Source organism: Hyla sarda, chromosome 8, assembly GCF_029499605.1.
Source record: "Hyla sarda isolate aHylSar1 chromosome 8, aHylSar1.hap1, whole genome shotgun sequence".
NCBI lineage: Eukaryota > Metazoa > Chordata > Amphibia > Anura > Hylidae > Hyla > Hyla sarda.
Window position 1 is genome coordinate 60,765,508 of NC_079196.1, and position 21,109 is coordinate 60,786,616.

Sequence of the window (21,109 nt, forward strand, 5' to 3'; positions counted from 1 at the left end):
TCTGCTTCCAATTTAGTGATTTTTGTTTGTTCTCTACCAACAATTAATTTCATCAGTTTAAATGAACATTCGTCTAGGACTTCATTCCATTCTATAGTAAAATCTTCGTCATATGTAGTGGTGGATTTTTTCCTTATGCGGAGGCATCTTCAATATATTGCATGAGGGTGGTGGCGTCCCACCAAACCCTCAGCTCTTGGATTTTGTGTTTTTCAAGATTCCACATTAGTTGTTTCTAGTCCATAGGACAATTTCCATGTATTTCTTTGGAAAAAATATTCGTAACCCTGGTTTTTTCGCTCCGTGTTGTTGGATAAAGACACTTCCTGATATGTACTGGGCTCATTTATAGGTTGTGAGGAGTTTCATCCATAATGAAAATAAATATAGCAGGATAATGTCACGATCACACCCTATCGGTCCAGCCAACACGCTAGAGAGAGTGTGATGGTGCAAGGGTTAAAGCCGCCAGACCTCTGGGTATCCACTACAAGTCCCAGCAAGTCACCAAATTAACCCTTAGATAAACGTATTTCCACCAGAGCTGCCTTCAGAAAGGTGAGCTCATATATTTAGAGATCAAAGAACAGAGCTGATTAATGAAACATTTAATCTGATAAAAGGTATCACAGTGCTGACTATATAAAAATACAGAAACAAATGACATACAGTTACAAAAATATATAAAAGAGTTTATCAAGGCAAGTTCAGAAAACAAAAGATGAAGTTCTTACAGCATGATGATATCAGTCCATGAGTGAGTTCCAGCTGTTCTTAGGATGGTCTTGTCAGCTTGTTGCCCAGCATTCAACACACTGAGTCTAGCATTGTTTTTAAATATCCTCTGCTTTCTTGGGAGGGAGACTCCATTCTCCCCTCTGATCCCCACCAGGTGGGGCATCTCTCTTCCTGGCCCCTTATCTGTTTGATTATATGATGGGACCAGAGTGCATGACTTCAAAAGAGCCTTTGACTTCAAAGGAGAAGTAAACAAGCAGCCAGACCCCCCAATAAAATGCAATACACAAAACACAGTCTGAATGACCTCACTCCTGGCTTGGATAATATATCACACAGTTATAATTATAATACACATATAGGATTTTAATAATCAGGCCTTGGGCCTGACAGATGACAATTCAGAAAAATATATAAATTCAATAATATACCATGGTATGTAGCTTTCAGTCCAATATACATAAATTATAAAACATGAATGGTGTGGGAGCATGAAAAGACGGATAAGGATAATATGGGACGTACTGTAGTGGTGAGCTGAATTTACTCCCCTTTCTTTTTTCCTTTTTTGGTAGGGGATATGATGTCTGATCGAGGGGGTCCTGCCGCTGTGGACCCCCTCGATCTCCCTGCTGCACCAAGCGTTTGTTAAGACCGTTGGGTGCAGCTCCGGAGGCTCGTGATGTCACGGCCATGCCCCCTCAATGCAAGTCTATGAGAGGGGGTGTGACGGCCGTTACGCCCCTTCCCATAGACTTGCATTGATTGGGCATGGCCGTGACGTCACGGGCCTCTGCCCCGCATCGCCAGTCATCCTTCGCTCCGTGCACCGGATGTCTGGGGTGCCGCAGCTGAGATCGCGGGGATCCTCCTGCAGCGGGACCCCGCGATCAGACATCTTATCCTCTATCCTTTGGATAGGGGAAATGATGTCTAGGGGTGGAGTACCCTTTTTAAGGTACCTCCAGGCACTTATAAGGCCAAACAATAATACCAAAAACTGAAGTGCACATGAAAGCAGCATTATTATTATTATTATTATAAATATAATTGTATTTGTTAAAAGCTATGTTTTAATGTGCACTTCAGTTTTCTTTTTATGGGTAAATTGAAAGTCAAAATCTGCAGTAAAATCCCCAAACAGTCCTACTGCTGCAGAGCAGCAGATTAACCCCAAAAATCAGCAAGTGTGAATTCTAAATAAATGACTCCCCACCAAAATGTGCACCGCTGTGCATTTCCCTGCAAATTGCCTGCAGAAATTGTGCGCAGCAGATCCTTCCCATGTGTATTTACCTTAGAATGTGATGCTAGATACGTTGGACAATACAAATATCATTGCTCACAAAGGCCGACATTTATCATTGTCTTTAGACAGTTTTTTGTGTCTAGAAAAGGTGCAAAAAAGGTGCAAGCAGGGTTCATTTGCATCTTTTTTGCGCTATTTGGTTTGCACATTTCTGCTGATTTTGAGTGGCAATCCACTGATTTTGGCAATACACATGATATGGAAGGGTTTTATCAACTGCGCCTTATTGTGAAAAAGCGCAAAAAAGGTGCAAAGCCACTGAAAAGTCTCTAAAACCACACCAGCCCAGACTTAGCTTAGCTTTTTGGTGTATGTGAAGAGAGAAATTTCGGAAAATGTGACCTTCACAAAAATGTATCAAATGCTCTGTGACCACCTTTTTTGTGTGCTTGTGATGTGTAGGAAGGAGCACCACATTTATTAAAGGGGTACTCCCATGGAAAACTTTATTTATTTATTTATTTTTTAAATCAACTGGTTCCAGAAAGTTAAACAGATTTGTAAATTACTTCTATTAAAAAAAATCTTAATCCTTCCTGTACTTATCAGCTGCTGAATACTACAGTGGAGATTCTTTTATTTTTGAAACACAGAGCTGTCTGCTGACATCATGAGCACAGTGCTCTCTGCTGACATCTCTGTCCATTTTAGGAACTGTCCAGAACAGCATATGTTTGCTATGGGGATTTCCTTTTACTCTAGACAGTTCCTAAAATGGACAGAGATGTCAGCAGAGAGCACTGTGCTCATGATGTCAGCAGACAGCTCTGTGTTTCAAATGGAAAATAATTTCCACTGTAGTATTCAGCAGCTAATAAGTACAGGAAGTATTAAGATTTTTTTTAATAGAAGGAATTTACAAATCTGTTTAACTTTCTGACACCCGTTGATTTAAAAAAATAAATAAATAAAAAAAAGTTTTTCACCGGAGTACCCCTTTAATAAATGTGGTGCTCCTACACATCACCAGCACACAAAATAAGGTGTAAAACAAAAAAAGCTTTACTTACACCTACAATGATAAATTCTTCACTTACACCTACAATGATAAATGCTTCGCTTACACCTACAATGATAAATGCTTCACTTACACCTACAATGATAAATGCTTCACTTACACCTACAATGATAAATGCTTCACTTACACCTACAATGATAAATGCCCCCCAAAGTGTTAAACTCTGTTCACTTGGGAATCTAGGTGACCCTAATGTATGTAAAGTCTGCATTTTCTCTTCAGAGTCTCCTGATACAAGTAACGCAGATTGAATACATTTGATCAGTGTTTCCCAACCAGGGTGCCTCCAGCTGTTGCAAAACTATAACTCCCAGCATGCCCAGACAGCCAACGGCTGTCTGGGCATGCTGGGAGTTGTAGTTTTGCAACAGCTGGAGGCACCCTGGTTGGGAAACACTGCGTTAGATTCAAATTTGTTTAGTAACAGGAATAAAAATAAAATAATTTGACTTTAGCGATAAAATGCTTCTTTTCCTGTAAATACTTTTTTATTGATACTTTCTATACTACCTGATGTTGTGATGCCCTTACACATGGACCAATTACCCGTCCTCAATGTACTTTTATTTTATTGGTGTTTCCAGGATCTGAGGACATAAGGGCACCCGTAGAGTCAGATACATTAGACCACAACAGCACTTTACTTAGTTACGCTGCTCTCAGAGGGCTTTGTCATGTTTCCTATCATTTTTCATTTTACCTGCACCTTGGCTGTTAAGAATGGGCCACCAAATATAGCTCCATAAAATGCTTAGGTTGTATACTTTTTAAAACTCTTGTGTGTTAAGCTCGATATATTGTGACACATGAGCCCGTCCGCTCCACCGCCGAAGATTGAATTAATGAAACAAAAATAATGTCTGGTCCACACGTGCGGGGCCTGTAGGGCCAAAAGTCAAATCAATACTATCCTTTTTATTACCACATTAAGGATAGCAGCAGCTCCTATTGTTTTCTGGAAGACTACTATATGAGGGAACACTTGTCCAGGATTGTGATCAATTATGGTTCCATTTTAGATGTTTATAATATTTACTTACGGTATTATGGGGGAAGATTTCTCCAAACCTGTCTAGAGGAAAAGTTGCTGTCTTGCCCATAGCATCCAATCAAATAGCTTCTTTCATTTCTGAAAAATAAAAGAAGCGATCTGATTGGTTGCTATGGGCAACTCAGCAACTTTTCCTCTGAACAGGTTTTGATAAATATCCCCCCTTTATTTACTAATAAAGACGTTAAGGGGTTATCCAGTAGAAAAAAACTGTTTTTTTTTTATATATCAACTGGCTCCAGAAAATTAAATGGATATGTAAATTACTTCTATTAAAATCTTAATCCTTTCAGTACTTATGAGCTGCTGAAGTTGAGTTGTTCTTTTCTGTCTAAGTGCTCTCTGATGACACCTGTCTTGGGAACCGCCCAATTTAGAAGCAAATCCCCGTAGCAAGACTCTTCTACTCTGTGCAGTTCCCGAGACAAGCAGAGATGTCAGCAGAGAGCACTGTTGCCAGACAGTAAGCAACAACTCAACTTCAGCAGCTGATAATTATTGAAAGGATTAAGATTTTTTAATAGAAGTAATTTACAAATCTGTTTAACTTTCTAAAGCCAGTTGATATAAAAAAAATAAAAGTTTATTCCTGGAATACCCCTTTAAGAATGAAAACTTAGGCAGAGATCACAACACCTCTGAGCTCCGTTCCATTCAGGGTCTGTTCGGTCCTTTTTTTTTTGTTTTGCACGTGAGGGAGCTCCCTTTAGTGAAGCTCAGTGGTGATGTGAACAAGGCCCTAAGGGTGTGTGCACACTGGCATAATCCACAGCCGTGTTCAGTGCTGTACCACAGGCAGCCCAGGGGTTAGAAGAGCCTTAAAGGGGTACTCTGGTGGAAATATATATATTTTTTTAATCAACTGGTGCCAGAAAGTTGGAACAGACTTGTAAATTACTTACCGTATTTATTGGGGTATACCACGCACAGACCTATAACACGCACCCTCATTTTACCAAGGATATTTGGGTAAAAAAGGTTTTTTTTACCCAAATATCCTTGGTAAAATGAGGGTGCATGTGTGTGCATGTGTATACCCCGATACACTGTTTCTGACCCCGCAGAAGCCCCCAGGAAAAGCAGGGGAGAGAGGCCGTCGCTGCCTGCTTCTCTCCCCCTGCCTTTCCTGGGGTCTAGAGCCCTGCTGCCGCTTCTTCTCTCCCCCTGGCTATCGGTGCCGCTGCCCCATTACCTCCCCCATCCCCAGTTTTATAATTACCTGTTCCCGGGTCTGGTTTGCGCTGCTTCTGGCTCTGGCGTCTCCTGTGTCCTTGCTATGCGCTGTGAGGCGCAATGACGAGTGACGTCTTCAACTCGACATCACTCGTCATTGCGCAGCGCATAGCAACGACGCAAGAGACACCGGAGCCAGAAGCAGCGCGGACCCGACCCCGGGAACAGGTAATTAAAAAACCGGGGATGGGGAGGCAATGGGGCAGTGGCGGTGGCGGTCTCTGGACCCCAGGATAGGCAGGGGCAGAGAATCGAGCAGCGACAGCAGGTCTCTGGACCTGCAAAAGCCGCTGCAGTTTATTGATTTAAATCATTGAACTGCAGCGGCTTATCGGCGTATAACACGCAGATAGACTTTAGGCTAAAAATTTTAGCCTAAAAAATGTGTGTTATATGCCGATAAATACGGTATATAAAAAAAATCTTTACCCTTCCAGTACTTTTTAGCTGCTGTATGCTACAAAGGAAATTATTTTCTCTTTGAATTTATTTTTTGTCTTGTCCACAGTGCTCTCTGTTGACACCTCTGTCCGTATCAGGAACTGTCCAGAGTAGCATAGGTTTGCTATGGGGATTTCCCCCTGCTCTGGACAGTTCCTGATACGGGCATCAGGTGTCAACAGAGAGCACTGTGGACAAGACAAAAAATAAATTCAAAAAGAAAAGAATTTCCTCTGTAGCATACAGCTGCTAAAAAGTACTGGAATTATTTTTTAATAGAGGTCATTTACAAATCTGTTTAACTTTCTGGCGCCAGTTGATTAAAAAAAATTTTTTTTTCCACTTTAAAGGGGTACTCTGCTGCTAGACATCTTATTCCCTATTCAAAACATAAGGGATAAGATGTCTCATTGCGGGGGTCCCCCTGCTGGGAAAGCCCCCCCACCGCAATCTCGCAGTGGTTGCCACGTCACGCCCCCTGCATTCATGTGTATGGGAGGGGGCGTGGTAGCTCCTTTACTCACCGGACGTGTCCGTTCCTGGTCAGCGCCGATATCCCTCACCGCCCCTTGGAAGTCCTCACCTGTCACGAGGGGCGTGGCTGTCACAATTATAGCCTCCGGCTTCGAGCATTCTGAACGAAATGTTCAGAACGCTGGAGCACCGGAGTACCCCTTTTAAGCTCCCATTGACTTCATTGGAAACTTCAGAGTGGAAAAGAAGTGACGTCAATGAGAGCGGGTTTTTGGCAGTGACAACATGAAGATTTTGTTGCCAAAATCTGTGCCCTTTCCATGCAGATTATGTCCGTGTGAACACACCCTAATGCTGCAGTTTCATGACTTTGTTGCAACGCTCATGCGATGTGGCCACGGTATTTGTCTCCCCAATTTAATCATAAGTCACGTCTCTGTCTTTGAGTCATAAAAGTTGCGGTCGGCTACAACATGCACAAACTGTGTTGCTGATTTTTTTTTAATGACACGTCACTTTCGTAACTTATCGACCAAAGTTGTTCTGTGACCCTATGCACTCACACCCATGACAAGGTTGTGTACAGTGACTGACAAAGTTCCTATGGTTCTGCCTCTTTAATGAGCTGTATTCCACCAAATGGCCCATTAAAGGGTTTATCCAGGGATAGAAACACATTGCTAATTTTTCCATAAACCGAACCACCCCTGTCCTCGGGTGGTATTACAATTTGTGCCATATAACTGACCTGCATTACCACACACAATCTGTGGACTAGTGGTGTTGTTTTTGGAAGAATTTAGCTATGTTTTTCTATCCCTGGATAAAGTTTTAACACTACGGAATCCCTGCCTGGAATAAAATTCGGTCTACAGTGGGCGCCACCGAAATCCGTCGGCGATAGTACCGCGCAGACATGTGCTTTCACCATTGACGGCAAAGCAGTCTGCATGGAATTCCATGTTAATTCGTTTGGTGGAGTCTGAAGTTTTAACTTAATTCCGCTGCGGAAAGACAGTGAAGACAATGGAAGGCTGCTGCACCGGAATTTCTGCGGGAAAATTCTGTAGTGTGAATGAGCCCCTAGAAGCAAATTTCTGGGAGAATGTAACTCTTATATGGCAGATACAGGACCATGCCATAATTCCCCACACTGATTACATATAAATTAATGAATAAAAACTTAGCGGCACATGGAAGCTTATTATGGGCCTGTACATTTTTAGAGGTGTAATTTTACGGATCTGTAATACAGTTGTCTGCTTAGAATGTTGTTTGCCTACGTCAGTGTTTCCCAATCAGGGTGCCTCCAGCTGTTGCAAAACTACAACTCTTGGCATTCCCGGACAGCCAACGGCTGTCCGGGCATGCTGGGAGTTGTAGTTTTGCAACACCCGTAGGCACCTTGGTTGGTAAGCACTGACCGAAATAAGGCTAGAGGTCAGATCTTTGTATTCTGACCACGCTTATATGGGCACTATCATTAAAACTATTTTGCTATTGCTATCCTTATGGTAAATAAAAAATCTTTCTAATGTACTTTGTTTAAAAAAAAATAAAAAATGAAGTTTTCTATGTTTTATTTATGTTTAAAAAAGCTGCCCCTAGGTGTCACTACTTGTCCAGAGCACATTCCCCCCAATCTCTTGCACTGACTTTTGACTCCTGCTGGCCTGGCAGAAGTCCAATATCAGGAAATGCAGTCTGAAGTGCTGAGGGGGGTGTGTGCAGCCTTAGCCAATCATAGCTCATCTCACACACTGAACTGCTCTGGGCTGTGTGTAGCAGAGTGAGGGTGGAAGTTCTCCCCTGTATGGCTTCAGATGATGTCACGCCTGCTGGGGAATGCCCCTTCCCAGGCTGTGAATCTGAGACTGTGCAGAAAATACAGAGCAATATCAAGGTAGAAAACTAAAAAAAAAATAAATAAAAAAAATTAAGGCAGGGGGTGGTTTATCATGATGGGGGCAGTGAACTGGGAGGATTATAACATTTAACAAGATCATGAGAGGTACTCTTTAAAGACTTTAAAGGGGTATGCCTGTCTCATGTCAGTAGGATATGTTATCACTTTGGGGTCTGACCTGCAGCACTTATTCTGTTCTGTGGCCCCTTCAGCCTTACCGTTTTTTTGTTTTCTTTTAGTATAATTTTTGTGTTTTGCTGCATCCATACCTCTATAAACGGTTCAGAGGTAGGACTCTATAGTGTTCTCTAATGGGTGAAATAAGTAGGTGAAACATTTATTAGACACAGAAGTAAAAGTGATTCCAACCCGAGTGTGCACACGTGGGCTATTTGCAGTGACACATTTATGAGACACTTCTAAAATATACTGTAACCTGTATCCATTTGTGTGTTACTCTCTTCACCAGTATATTTGTAATGGGAAACCGTCTGCTCCACACAATGTAGATGCATTCATTGCCGGATGTTTTCCCAGTACACCAGACCTTCTCAGGCATTGTGCAGGCACTGATAAATGTATTGAGGATTTTAGTCCCTTGTATCTGGATGTTTTCATGAAAGAAGGACTCATTTAAAGAAGGTTAAAAATGAGTAATCAATGGAGGGGTCTCCAGGGGGGGGAGGGGGAGGCTTTAATTGGCAGAGATGATGGAGGACGGTATGGAAGCAATCTTTGCAATGAAAACTCTGAACTTTCTCTCCTGTGTTCTGCCATTCTTTCATTTATTTGGGAATTTGCAAACTGAATGGCAGCCTGTGTGCGAGTGCTGGTGACCATGTTTACTTACAATCTGATTGAACTATTATGGTGCCGGCTTCACGTAGGATCAATCACTAGAAGGGGATCTACGTACGGTTAACATTGATCAGAAAAGATGTAGTATAGAAATGGACAGCCTGTTGTGTTGCTGATACAAATGTCCTGAACTTCCAGCTGCTGTGTTGTCCATAGGACCCTTGGTGTGTCTATAGGTGGCCTACTTTTAATATGGCCTAAAGAAATCCCTTTAATGTTTGTTGTGTATTATGTATAGCCACTGTTTTATAGGATTAAGAAACATATTCAAACCGCAATCGGGATGCCGACATCCCCCCAGACGAAGGTCGCAGGACCGAAACACGTGTTGGGGTGGCGGCATCCCAGGCGGCATACAAGGGGTGGCGGCATCCAAGGACTCCTGACTTTCTATTACTACTGCTGTGATCTGTATTGCTGCTATACTTTTGTATCACAGTCTTATAATCATAGATATGGGGGCTCCCTGTGCATAGGGTACACTTGGTCACCTGAGTGCTCCGTACTCAGAAACAATGCATTCAATAAACAAGGAGGGTGCGACACACGTTTTAAATGCAGCTTAGATTTTTCTTTATGTATATATTCAGCAAATATACAATTTTCAAAAATATTCACCCATGTGCACAAATAAATCAGTAGCGTCCAGCGGGAGACATATTTCAGCTCATCAGGTTTTCTTTAGTTTTATAACCTGTATACGGCCATCTCCTACACCAGCAGGTGTGTAAGTCCATGGATATTTTTGAAAATTTGTATATTTGCTGTATATATACATAAAGAAAAATCTAAGCTGCATTTAAAACGTGTGTCGCACCCTCCTTGTTTATTGAATACTTTTGTATCATGCATTATATTATATATTATTATTAACTAATTCCATATCTGTCTGACTTTCTGCTCACTTATTAGTGACTCTGCATATTGTTTATTATTGTTATACATATTGCCATCAGATCCATATAGTATTTTTTCACATCACTGCTATTGGTGGTTAGTATAACATAACAGTCCCAGGTATGCCACCCTTTTTCTGGTGTCTATTTCCTCCTTCTTAATGTAATTTTATATGTACGTTGTATTTTCAATAAAAATATTGTCATTATTATACTTCTTGGTGTATTTATTAGGGTAGAGTCACATACAGCGCATATGCAGTGTATTTCACTCTGCAAGAAATCCGCCAGGCAGCAAGAAATATGCTGTGCATTTTGCCATAAGCAGACACACAAGGCTTCCCTGCTGCAGCCCTGTGTGTGCAGTAAGGTTTGGAGGCCGGGCCGAGCACACCAATGTAAGGCGTGTGACAGAATTCTCGCAGCATGAGATATGCTGTGGTATGAGAACATTTTTATTTTATATATATATATATATATATATATATATATATATATATATACACACACACTCTTGAAAGCATCATTTGAACTATTTCCCAACGTGTGTGTGCATATTTTTATGTAAATAAATAAATATATGTATGTATGATCAAGTCTGGGACACCGGCACCATCTACATAACAGACAGGCGGAGTAGTGCTGCACAGGCTGAGTAGGGATTGCTCTGTTTTTATACATATACATATATATATATATACAGTAATACCTACCGTATATACTCGAGTATAAGCCGACCCGAGTATAAGCCGAGACCCCTAATTTCAACCCAAAATCCCAGGAAAAGTTATTGACTCGAGTATAAGCCTAGGGTGGGAAATACCTCATCCTCCCCTGTCATCATCCAGACCCGTCATTAACATCCTCATCATCCCCTTGTCATCATCCCACACATCCCCCCTTCATCATCCCCTTGTCATCATCCCACACATCCCCTTATCATCCCACACATCCCCCCTTCATCATCCCCTTGTCATCATCCCACACATCCCACACATCCCCTTGTCATCATCCCACACATCCCCCCTTCATCATCCCCTTGTCATCATCCCACACATCCCCTTATCCCACACATTCCCCCTTCATCATCCCCTTGTCATCATCCCACACATCCCCTTATCATCCCACACATCCCCCCTTCATCATCCCCTTGTCATCATCCCACACATCCCACACATCCCCCCTTCATCATCCCCTTGTAATCATCCCACACCCCCCCCCCCTTCATCATCCCCACCCTCCTTCATCATCCCCACACCCCCCCCCCCCCTTCATCATCCTCTTCTCATCATTCGCCCTCAGTGGTCTTCAACCTGCGGACCTCCAGAGGTTTCAAAACTACAACTCCCAGCAAGCCCGGGCAGCCATCGGCTGTCCGGGCTTGCTGGGAGTTGTAGTTTTGAAACCTCCGGAGGTCCGCAGGTTGAAGACCACTGCGGCCTTCAACATGCGGACCTCCAGAGGTTTCAAAACTACAACTCCCAGCAAGCCCGGGCAGCCATCGGCTGTCCGGGCTTGCTGGGAGTTGTAGTTTTGAAACCTCCGGAGGTCCGCAGGTTGAAGACCACTGCGGCCTTCAACATGCGGACCTCCAGAGGTTTCAAAACTACAACTCCCAGCAAGCCCGGGCAGCCATCGGCTGTCCGGGCTTGCTGGGAGTTGTAGTTTTGAAACCTCCGGAGGTCCGCAGGTTGAAGACCACTGCGGCCTTCAACATGCGGACCTCCAGAGGTTTCAAAACTACAACTCCCAGCAAGCCCGGGCAGCCATCGGCTGTCCGGGCTTGCTGGGAGTTGTAGTTTTGAAACCTCCGGAGGTCCGCAGGTTGAAGACCACTGCGGCCTTCAACATGCGGACCTCCAGAGGTTTCAAAACTACAACTCCCAGCAAGCCCGGGCAGCCATCGGCTGTCCGGGCTTGCTGGGAGTTGTAGTTTTGAAACCTCCGGAGGTCCGCAGGTTGAAGACCACTGCGGCCTTCAACATGCGGACCTCCAGAGGTTTCAAAACTACAACTCCCAGCAAGCCCGGGCAGCCATCGGCTGTCCGGGCTTGCTGGGAGTTGTAGTTTTGAAACCTCCGGAGGTCCGCAGGTTGAAGACCACTGCGGCCTTCAACATGCGGACCTCCAGAGGTTTCAAAACTACAACTCCCAGCAAGCCCGGGCAGCCATCGGCTGTCCGGGCTTGCTGGGAGTTGTAGTTTTGAAACCTCCGGAGGTCCGCAGGTTGAAGACCACTGCGGCCTTCAACATGCGGACCTCCAGAGGTTTCAAAACTACAACTCCCAGCAAGCCCGGGCAGCCATCGGCTGTCCGGGCTTGCTGGGAGTTGTAGTTTTGAAACCTCCGGAGGTCCGCAGGTTGAAGACCACTGCGGCCTTCAACATGCGGACCTCCAGAGGTTTCAAAACTACAACTCCCAGCAAGCCCGGGCAGCCATCGGCTGTCCGGGCTTGCTGGGAGTTGTAGTTTTGAAACCTCCGGAGGTCCGCAGGTTGAAGACCACTGCGGCCTTCAACATCATCCAGCCCCCTCTCACCCCCTTTAGTTCTGAGTACTCACCTCCGCTCGGCGCTGGTCCGGTCCTGCAGGGCTGTCCGGTAAGGAGGTGGTCCGGTGAGGAGGTGGTCCGGGCTGCTATCTTCACCGGGGGCGCCTCTTCTCCGCGCTTCCGGCCCGGAATAGAGCCGTTGCCTTAACAACGACGCATCTGCGTCGTTGTCAAGGCAACGTGACTATTCTGAGGCCGGGCCCGAAGCGCTTAGAAGAGGCCTCCCCGGTGAAGATAGCAGCCCGGACCACCTCCTCACCGGACCACCTCCTTACCGGACAGCCCTGCAGGACCGGACCAGCGCCGAGCGGAGGTGAGTACTCAGAACTAAAGGGGGTGAGAGGGGGCTGGATGATGTTGAAGGCCGCAGTGGTCTTCAACCTGCGGACCTCCGGAGGTTTCAAAACTACAACTCCCAGCAAGCCCGGACAGCCGATGGCTGCCCTGGCTTGCTGGGAGTTGTAGTTTTGAAACCTCTGGAAGTCCGCAGGTTGAAGACCACTGCGGGTGGGGGAGTTCACTCGAGTATAAGCCGAGGGGGGTGTTTTCAGCACGAAAAATCGTGCTGAAAAACTCGGCTTATACTCGAGTATATACGGTAGTTTATAGCTTTTGTTCGTATGTTTTTTAAACTTCTATTAAATGATAAACTGGAAAATAATTGGTTTGAGTGGTCATATTCTGACCCCCTATAATGTTTTTTTTTTTTTTGTTTGTTTTTTTTGGGGGGGGGGGGGGGACGTTCGTTGATGGCTTACAGACCTATATGAGCGATCATTCTTCATGTGGTGATTTTGTGTTTTTTTTTTATGGGTATCACTTTGGGGTAGGTACTGTTTGATTGACATTTATACCTTTTTTTGTTTTCTTTTTCTTCTTTTTTTTTTTGTGTGTAATTTGTAGGATAAACTGCATTATATTTTCTATAATTTCGAAATTTCCAATAACTATACCGATACCAGTTTTTTCTTTATTTTATTGTAAATGAGAAAAGGGGATTATTCGATTTGTTATTATTGGTCTTGTTCCCTTTCTTTTTAATTTTAAATACTGTGACGTTGGGGGGAGTTCACAATGCGATCATTTGTACTGTACCCTGTAACACTTAGGTTGGCAGTGTCCTGTGATTTTGATGATCTTTTATTACCACCTAGGTAGGATGTTGGATGTGATATTCTAGGTGCTATTCGAAAGTATGTGCCAAATATTTATTACAGGGCTTTTCTTTCTCATTGGCCCAGAGGCACCACACCACACAGATGTGACCGCCACTGTCAGGAAGGTGTTGTACACTGCTCAAAAAAAATTATAAAGGGAACACTTAAACAACACAATGTAACTCCAAGTCAATGACACTTCTGTGAAATCACACTGTCCACTCAGGAAGCAACACCGATTGATAATCAATTTCACATGCTGTTGTGCAAATGGAACAGACAACAGGTGGAAATTATAGGCAATTAGCAAGACACCCCACATAAAGGAGTGGTTCTGCAGGTGGGGACCACTGACTACATCTCAGTTCCTTGGCATCCTGGCTGATGTTTTGGTCACTTTTGAATGCTGGCGGTGCTTTCATTCTAGTGGTAGCATGAGATGGAGTCTACAACCCACACAAGTGGTGCAGGTAGTGCAACTCATCCAGGATGGCACATCAATGCGAGCTGTGGCAAGAAGGTTTGCTGTGTCTGTCAGAGTAGTGTCCAGAGCATGAAGGTGCTACCAGGAGACAGGCCAGTACATCAGGCGACGTGGAGGAGGCCATAGGAGGGCAATAACCCAGCAAGCAGCAGGACCGCTACCTCTGTCTTTGTATAAGGAGGAGCACTGCCAGAGCCCTGCAAAATGACCTCCAGCAGGACACAAATGTGCATGTGTTCACTCAAACAGTCAGAAACAGACTCCATGTGGGTGATATGAGGGCCTGACGTCCACAGGTGAGGGTTGTGCTTACAGCCCAACACCGTGCAGGACGTTTGGCATTTGCCAGAGAACACCAAGATTGGCAAATTTGCCACTGGCGCCCTGTGCTCTTCACAGATGAAAGCAGGTTCACACTGAGCACGTGACAGATCTAACAGATTCTGGAGACACAGATTGAGCACATCTGGGACATCATGTCTCGCTCCATCCACAAACGCCACGTTGCACCACAGACTGTCCAGGAGTTGGCGGATGCTTTAGTCCAGGTCGGAGAGGACATCCCTCAGGAGACGTGGAGCATGTGGAGGCCACACACACTACTGAGCCTCATTTTGACTTGTTTTAAGGACATTACATCAAAGTTGGATTAGCCTGTAGTCTGGTTTTCCACTTTAATTTTGAGTGTGACTCCATATCCAGACCTCCATGGGTTGATACATTTGATTTCCATTGATAATTTTTGTGTGATTTTGTTGTCAGCACATTCAACTATGTAAAGACGAAAGTATTTCATACGATTATTTCATTCATTCAGATCCAGGATGCGTTATCATAGTGTTCCCTTTATTATTTTGAGCAGCGTACTACATACAGCATACACTTCAGCGCAGTAGTCCAGGTGGCTGTGCAAAGAGCCATTCGTGGATGCAGCAGCTTTTCTGAAGCACAATACTTAGAGATGTTCTTTTTTTCTAATGATGACAAGTTCCCTTTAAGGACTTTTATTGCTTATGTTTGTATACTGAGCTGCAGTTTAAATGATTTCAGCTCTCTAACAATGTATCCGAGTACAATCCTGTATGCTAGTCACATTATCTCCCTAATGTACATTAACTTTCATACATATGAGTTTATACTTAAAATACAAACTGTAGAAAGAAGCATTCATACATGTTGAACTCATCAGAATAGTGCAGGACACTCCTTATTCCTCTACAGCAGTTTAGCAGATTCATTATGTTTTTCCATACACTGTTGCTACAATCTAGCTTATTTGCATTTTTACAGTTCGTGTCATTTATTTAATGTTTTGCAGGTTGTACGCTTAAAAGTTGTAACTCCCAAGGGCATCGTAGAAAAAAGCTGCCAGGGGCCTAGAATGTCAACAGGACCAGATATTTACCATTTCATCATGGGATCCGAAGGTACAAGTGTTATATTGTTTGTTTTTATTGGCAGAAAAACAGGTTAATGTGCACAGCACCTGAAACTTTGTAATGTCAAAAAAGGGTCGAAATTTGTTCTCCAGGATCTGATCAGTGACATTGGTAGAATTTGTTCATGGGCCTTATTCAGAATAGAAAGACAGAACTCGTTGATTTTCTTCATTTATATTTTTTCTATTTTAAAAGACAAACATGAAATTTAAATGGTTATCCCCATCCTAGACATATCCACAGGAAATGGCTTAAATGTTTGAAATTGCATTTCCCTCTTCTGGGACCTGCTTCTATTTATTTGCCACCTCACTAAGTGGGATGTAGTTGAGGGGCCTCATTTTAAACATAGGTGTAGGTCCCAAAGTTGGCCATGTATCAATCACCGTGGTCTCCATAGTGTGAATCTCCCGATGTTGCAAGACTACTATTCCCCGCATGCTGGCTGTCTGGGCATGCTGGGAGTTTTACTTTTGCAACATCCAGCGGTCAACAATTTGGAGACCACTGATCTATCAGATATGTTATAATTGTCTAAGATAAAAATATTCCTTTAAAAGGGTTTTCTGACTATTAAGTCATTTTCTCCTCCCTATTCACAAGACGGGATAAGCGGTTGATCACGAAAGGCTGCTTTGATCCTCCACCATCTCTAGAACGGGGTCCAACACCTCTCATCAGAATTTAGTAGTGGTCACATGTCCAAATGAGTGCTCCGTTCATTGTCTATGGGAGCTGCTATGACTGTCACGCCATTCCGACAGGACACTTGGGTCCCCGCTCTTGGGACGATGGGGAGTCCCCGCATCTAGACCCCCGCAGTCATATCCACAGGATAGGGGAATAACCTCTAATGGTACGTTCACATGGCCAGATCCTCTGCAAGTTCTCCATGGCGGAAATGACTTTAATGGAGTCTGCGTCTGAAATTCGCTGCAGCTTAAACCCCCAGCGGGAGACGCCTAGTTGATCGTATCCCGTAGAAGCTGTACATAAATGAAGTCCAAGGATAAAAGTCTTTAAAAAATTTGCTTTTAGGTCCCTTGATCCACCATCTAATATTCAACGCACTAGCGCCACTAGCAACAGAAGAGCTTTATTCAAAAGGCTTTAAATTCTATTCTCTGGCCAAGATGGAAACTGCAGCATGTGCTTTTCTACAGTAAAAATGAAATATATGCTTAGAATTGTCTCCCGCTACCATCCTGTCTGTTTGCTGCCATGATTTCCATAGCAACTGATGATTCAGGGGGGGCCTATTTGGATGAAGTACACGTAACGTTCCAATGTTTTCACCTGTGTTTGCCTGAGGAAAGCGGGAGGAAATGGTGGCAGATGAAAGGCATTCTTCATGTGAATGATGGTTGTTCTGTGCCTGAAGCTTGCCCATATGGGAGCTTTATATCCTGGAATGGAGAAATAGAGAGACGCATATGAAGACTGGTTGACGGTAAAGTCATGGAACCTGTTCTTTCACTGTACAGGTGCTAAAGAGGAAGCAAATGTAAAGCTTTGGCCAAGTTCTCATATGCCCACACTTTGTTGGTTTAACGCTAAAATAGCTTAGTATTAGGTTTTTACCCAGGAAAGTCATATTTTACAGACCAATAATAATCCCTTACATACTCCTATCGATTGTATTTAAAAATAAAAATAAAAATTGTTTTCCTTTAGACCCCCTCATAAGAAGGCAGACTGCCAGGGTGAAGGCTTATATTCTACCAGTAGGCATGGTTAGAAGAGATGGCATTAACACTACGGGCACAGTGAGGTTACCCTTATATCTGTAAACCAGTGGTCTCCAAAGTGTGGACATCAAGTTGTTGAAAAACTACAAATCTCAGCATGCCCGGACAGTCGTTGGCTGTCCGGGCATACTGGGATTTGTAGTTTTGCAACAACTGAAGGTCCAGACTTCGAAGTCCACTGCTGTACGTTATCCTCTGTGGCTTAAAGGGGAGGGAAAAAGTGTTTTTAAATGAACTGGTGCTAGAAAGTTATACAGATTTGTAAGTAACTTGTATTTATATAAAGGGGTACTCTGCCCCTTGGCATCTTATCCCGTAACCAAAGGATCCCAGTGGCTGGACTCCCCATGATTTCCGGGCTGCACCCGGTGTTCTGAACGCCAGGGTGCGGCCCGTAGATCGTGGGGGGTCCCAGCAGCCAAAGCCCCCGTGATCAGATATCTTATTCTCTGGATAGGGGATAAGGTTTCCAGGGGCGGAGTACCCCCTTTAAACTTTTCAGTCCTTATCAGCTGCTATATACTACAGAGGAAGTGGCGTTGTTCTTTCCAGTCTGACCACAGTGCTCTCTGCTGACACCTCTGTCCATGTCAGGAAATGTCCAGAGCAGGAGAGGTTTGCTATGAGGATTTGTTTCTACTCTGGACAGTTCCTGACATAGACAGAGGTGTCAGCAGAGAGCACTGTGGTCAGACAGAAAAGAACTACTCAACTTCCTCTGAAGCATACAGCAGCTGATAAGTACTGGAAGGATTAAGACTTTTTTAATAGAAGTAATTTACAAATCTGTTTAACTTTCTGACATTAGTTGACTTAAAAACAGTTTTTGTGTCCAGAGTACCCTTTTATGGTGGTATTTTTATATAATAAGTTCGGAGTTGTACTGAGTAGTAACTGGGCACTGATATGTCGGTGTACTTCTGTATGCTTCCAGTTGCATATGTTAGTATGTAGAGATTACACATGAATCCAGTGAATAAAAGAATTGTTGCATGCGCCTTTAAATTCTGTATTATAGAGAGATTCTTCCCTTGAAGCAGTGCCGAGCAGAACACCATACGGAGCCATAGAGACTTCATGTGCCACTGCACCTACTTAAGACTCTGCCGTGTGCTTGATGTCTAGAGGAGGGATTCGTAAAGCAACATAACATTATAGAATGTACTTCATTTCTGGATAATTCATTCAGAATTGCTTCCAAATGTGGAGCACCACTTGAAAATAGTGTAAGAACTTGAAGTAGAGGACTGTCCCCCGGGTTTTGTTAACCTGCAAATTTGAGATGCCCAAAAGGTCTGTTCATTGAAGTGAACCTGTAATGTTGATCACCCACCTGATCTTCAGATCAAGCGTGGACAAACACAGGATCACATTTGGTGGTACAATTACCAAGTCAGCTTTATGACGTCCAGTAGGGTTCACACACAGGTCCATTTCTAAGGCCCCTATTACGTCTGAGTAAAATCCTCAATTCTCTACTTCACTTCGAACTATAGGTGATGTACGGCCCAATGATAGTAGTAATGGGCCCATGCGAATGATCCTGCAATCATTCGTGTACCCTGCCTGTCATTAACTGAGCCTATGGCAATGCTGAGTTACAAAGTGTTGATCGAGGAGATCGGGGCTCGTATTAGGAAGGTGTTGGGTTGTGTAATTCAGCCATAGTTAATAGGACTCGTACTTGAAACTCGCTTGGTGTTGCATGGTTGCCTCCACAATTGAACCACCCAGCATGAATTTTAAAGATTTCCTGTTCCTGTAAATTCTCCAAAAATGCTGAAACAAGTGTAGTTATTAGCCATAAAACGGTTACGCACATTAATATGCATATTTTATATGTAAAATACCTTATTTTGTAAAAATCTCAATCTTTCCAGTACTTTTTAGGGTCTGTATACTACAGAGGAAATGGTTTTCTTTTTGGAACACAGAGCTCTCTGCTGACATCATGACCACAGTGCTCTCTCCTGACATCTCTGTCCATTTTAGGAACTGTCCAGAGCAGCATATGTTTGCTATGGGGATTTTCTCCTACTCTGGACAGTTCTTAAAATGGAGATGTCAGCAGAGAGCACTGTGGTCATGATGTCAGCAGAGAGCTCTGTGTTCCATAAAGAAAACAAACCATTTCCTCTGTAATATTCAGCAGCTAATAAGTACTGGAATGATTAAGATTTTTTAATAAAAGTAATTTACAAATCTGTTTAACTTTCTGGCACCAGTTGATTTAAAAAAAAAAAAAAAAGTTTTCCACGGGAGTATCCCTTTAAACAGATTTGTAAATTGCTTCTATAAAAAAAATCTTAATCCTTCCTGTACTTATCAGCTGTTGTTTGCTCCACAGGAAGTTCTTTTCTTTTTGAATTTCCTTTCTGTCTGACCACAGTGCTCTCTGCTGACATCTCTGTCCATTTTAGGAACTGTCCGGAGCAGGATAGGTTTTCTATGGGGATTTGCTCCTACTCTGGACAGTTCCTAAAATGGACAGAGGCGTCAGCAAGGACCATTGTGGTCAGACAGAAAGGAAATTCAAAAAGAAAAGCACTTCCCGTGGAACATACAGCAGCTGATAAGTACAGGAAGGATTAAGATTTTTTACATTGAGGGGCGGGGCGTGATGTCACAAAGGGGCAGAGCTGTGACATCACGATACTCCGGCCCCTGTATCGTGAGTCCTCAGACACAGAGCAATCTCTCCGAGCAGCTGACAACAAATGGGTGCTACAGGACAGATTGCGGGGGTTCCCAGCGGCAGGACACCCGTGATCAGACAGGGCGGAGTACCCCTTTAAAGAGAACCTGTCATTACTATCATGTCACCTGGACTATGAGACATCTGGGGGAACCCTGGTGGTTTTTACAAATCTGTTTAACTTTCTGGCACTAGTTGCCTACCGGCCTTCATTTATAGATCACTCTCATCAAGGCTGGTGGGTTCGGGGAAAAACCACCAGGGTTCCCCCAGATGTCTCATAGTTCAGGTGACATGATAGTAATGACAGGTTCTCTTTAAAGGGGTACTCCGCCCTGTCTGATCACGGGTGTCCTGCCGCTGGGAACCCCCGCAATCTGTCCTGTAGCACCCATTTGTTGTCAGCTGCTCGGAGAGATTGCTCCGTGTCTGAGGACTCACGATACAGGGGCCGGAGTATCGTGATGTCACAGCTCTGCCCCTTTGTGACATCACGCCCCGCCCCTCAATGCAAGCCTATGGGAGGAGGTGACGGCTGCCATTCCCCCTCCCATAGACTTGCATTGAGGGGTAGGGCAGGATAGCACGAGTGGGCGGGGCCGTGACATCATGATACTCCTGCCCCTGTATAGTGAGTCATCAGGCGCGGAGCAATCTTCCCTCCGTGCAGCTGACAAGTGGATGCTGCAGGAGAGATTGTGGGGGTCCCCAACGCGGGACCCCCATGATCAGACATCTTATCCCCTATCCTTTGGATAGGGTGATAAGATGTCTAAGGGCGGAGTACCCCCTTAAAACCCAGATTTGCTAGTGGGTCATTGTAGATCCATGTGACAAGATTAACACACATAAATATTATTACAAATCTTATCCGAGAAGAATTTATCAACAGACTGGAAGAGGCTAGTAATATTTAACATTCTTTTAATATTTTTGTGTGTATTTTTTGTAGATTTTATACTTTACATGTACAATTTGAGCTTTTTGTTTAATTTAAAGCATACCCATCAGATCCAACTATTTTTTTTTTAAATATATCACTCGGTACCTAATCCTGACCATGTGCATCAAATTTTTATGTGTCTAGCACCTTATTTATTTTTTTATTACT

General features: G+C 43.7%; 1 protein-coding gene across 2 annotated transcripts in view; it reads left to right on the forward strand.

Annotated features, from left to right (window-relative positions):
• AGPS (alkylglycerone phosphate synthase) overlaps window positions 1-21,109 on the forward strand; it is a 269,903-nt gene that overhangs the window by 118,472 nt on the left and 130,322 nt on the right. For both annotated transcript variants that reach the window (XM_056534693.1, XM_056534694.1), the window contains exon 10: window positions 15,435-15,543. In XM_056534693.1, the coding sequence (XP_056390668.1) occupies window positions 15,435-15,543 (109 nt within the window). The remainder of the gene's footprint in view (window positions 1-15,434; window positions 15,544-21,109) is intronic.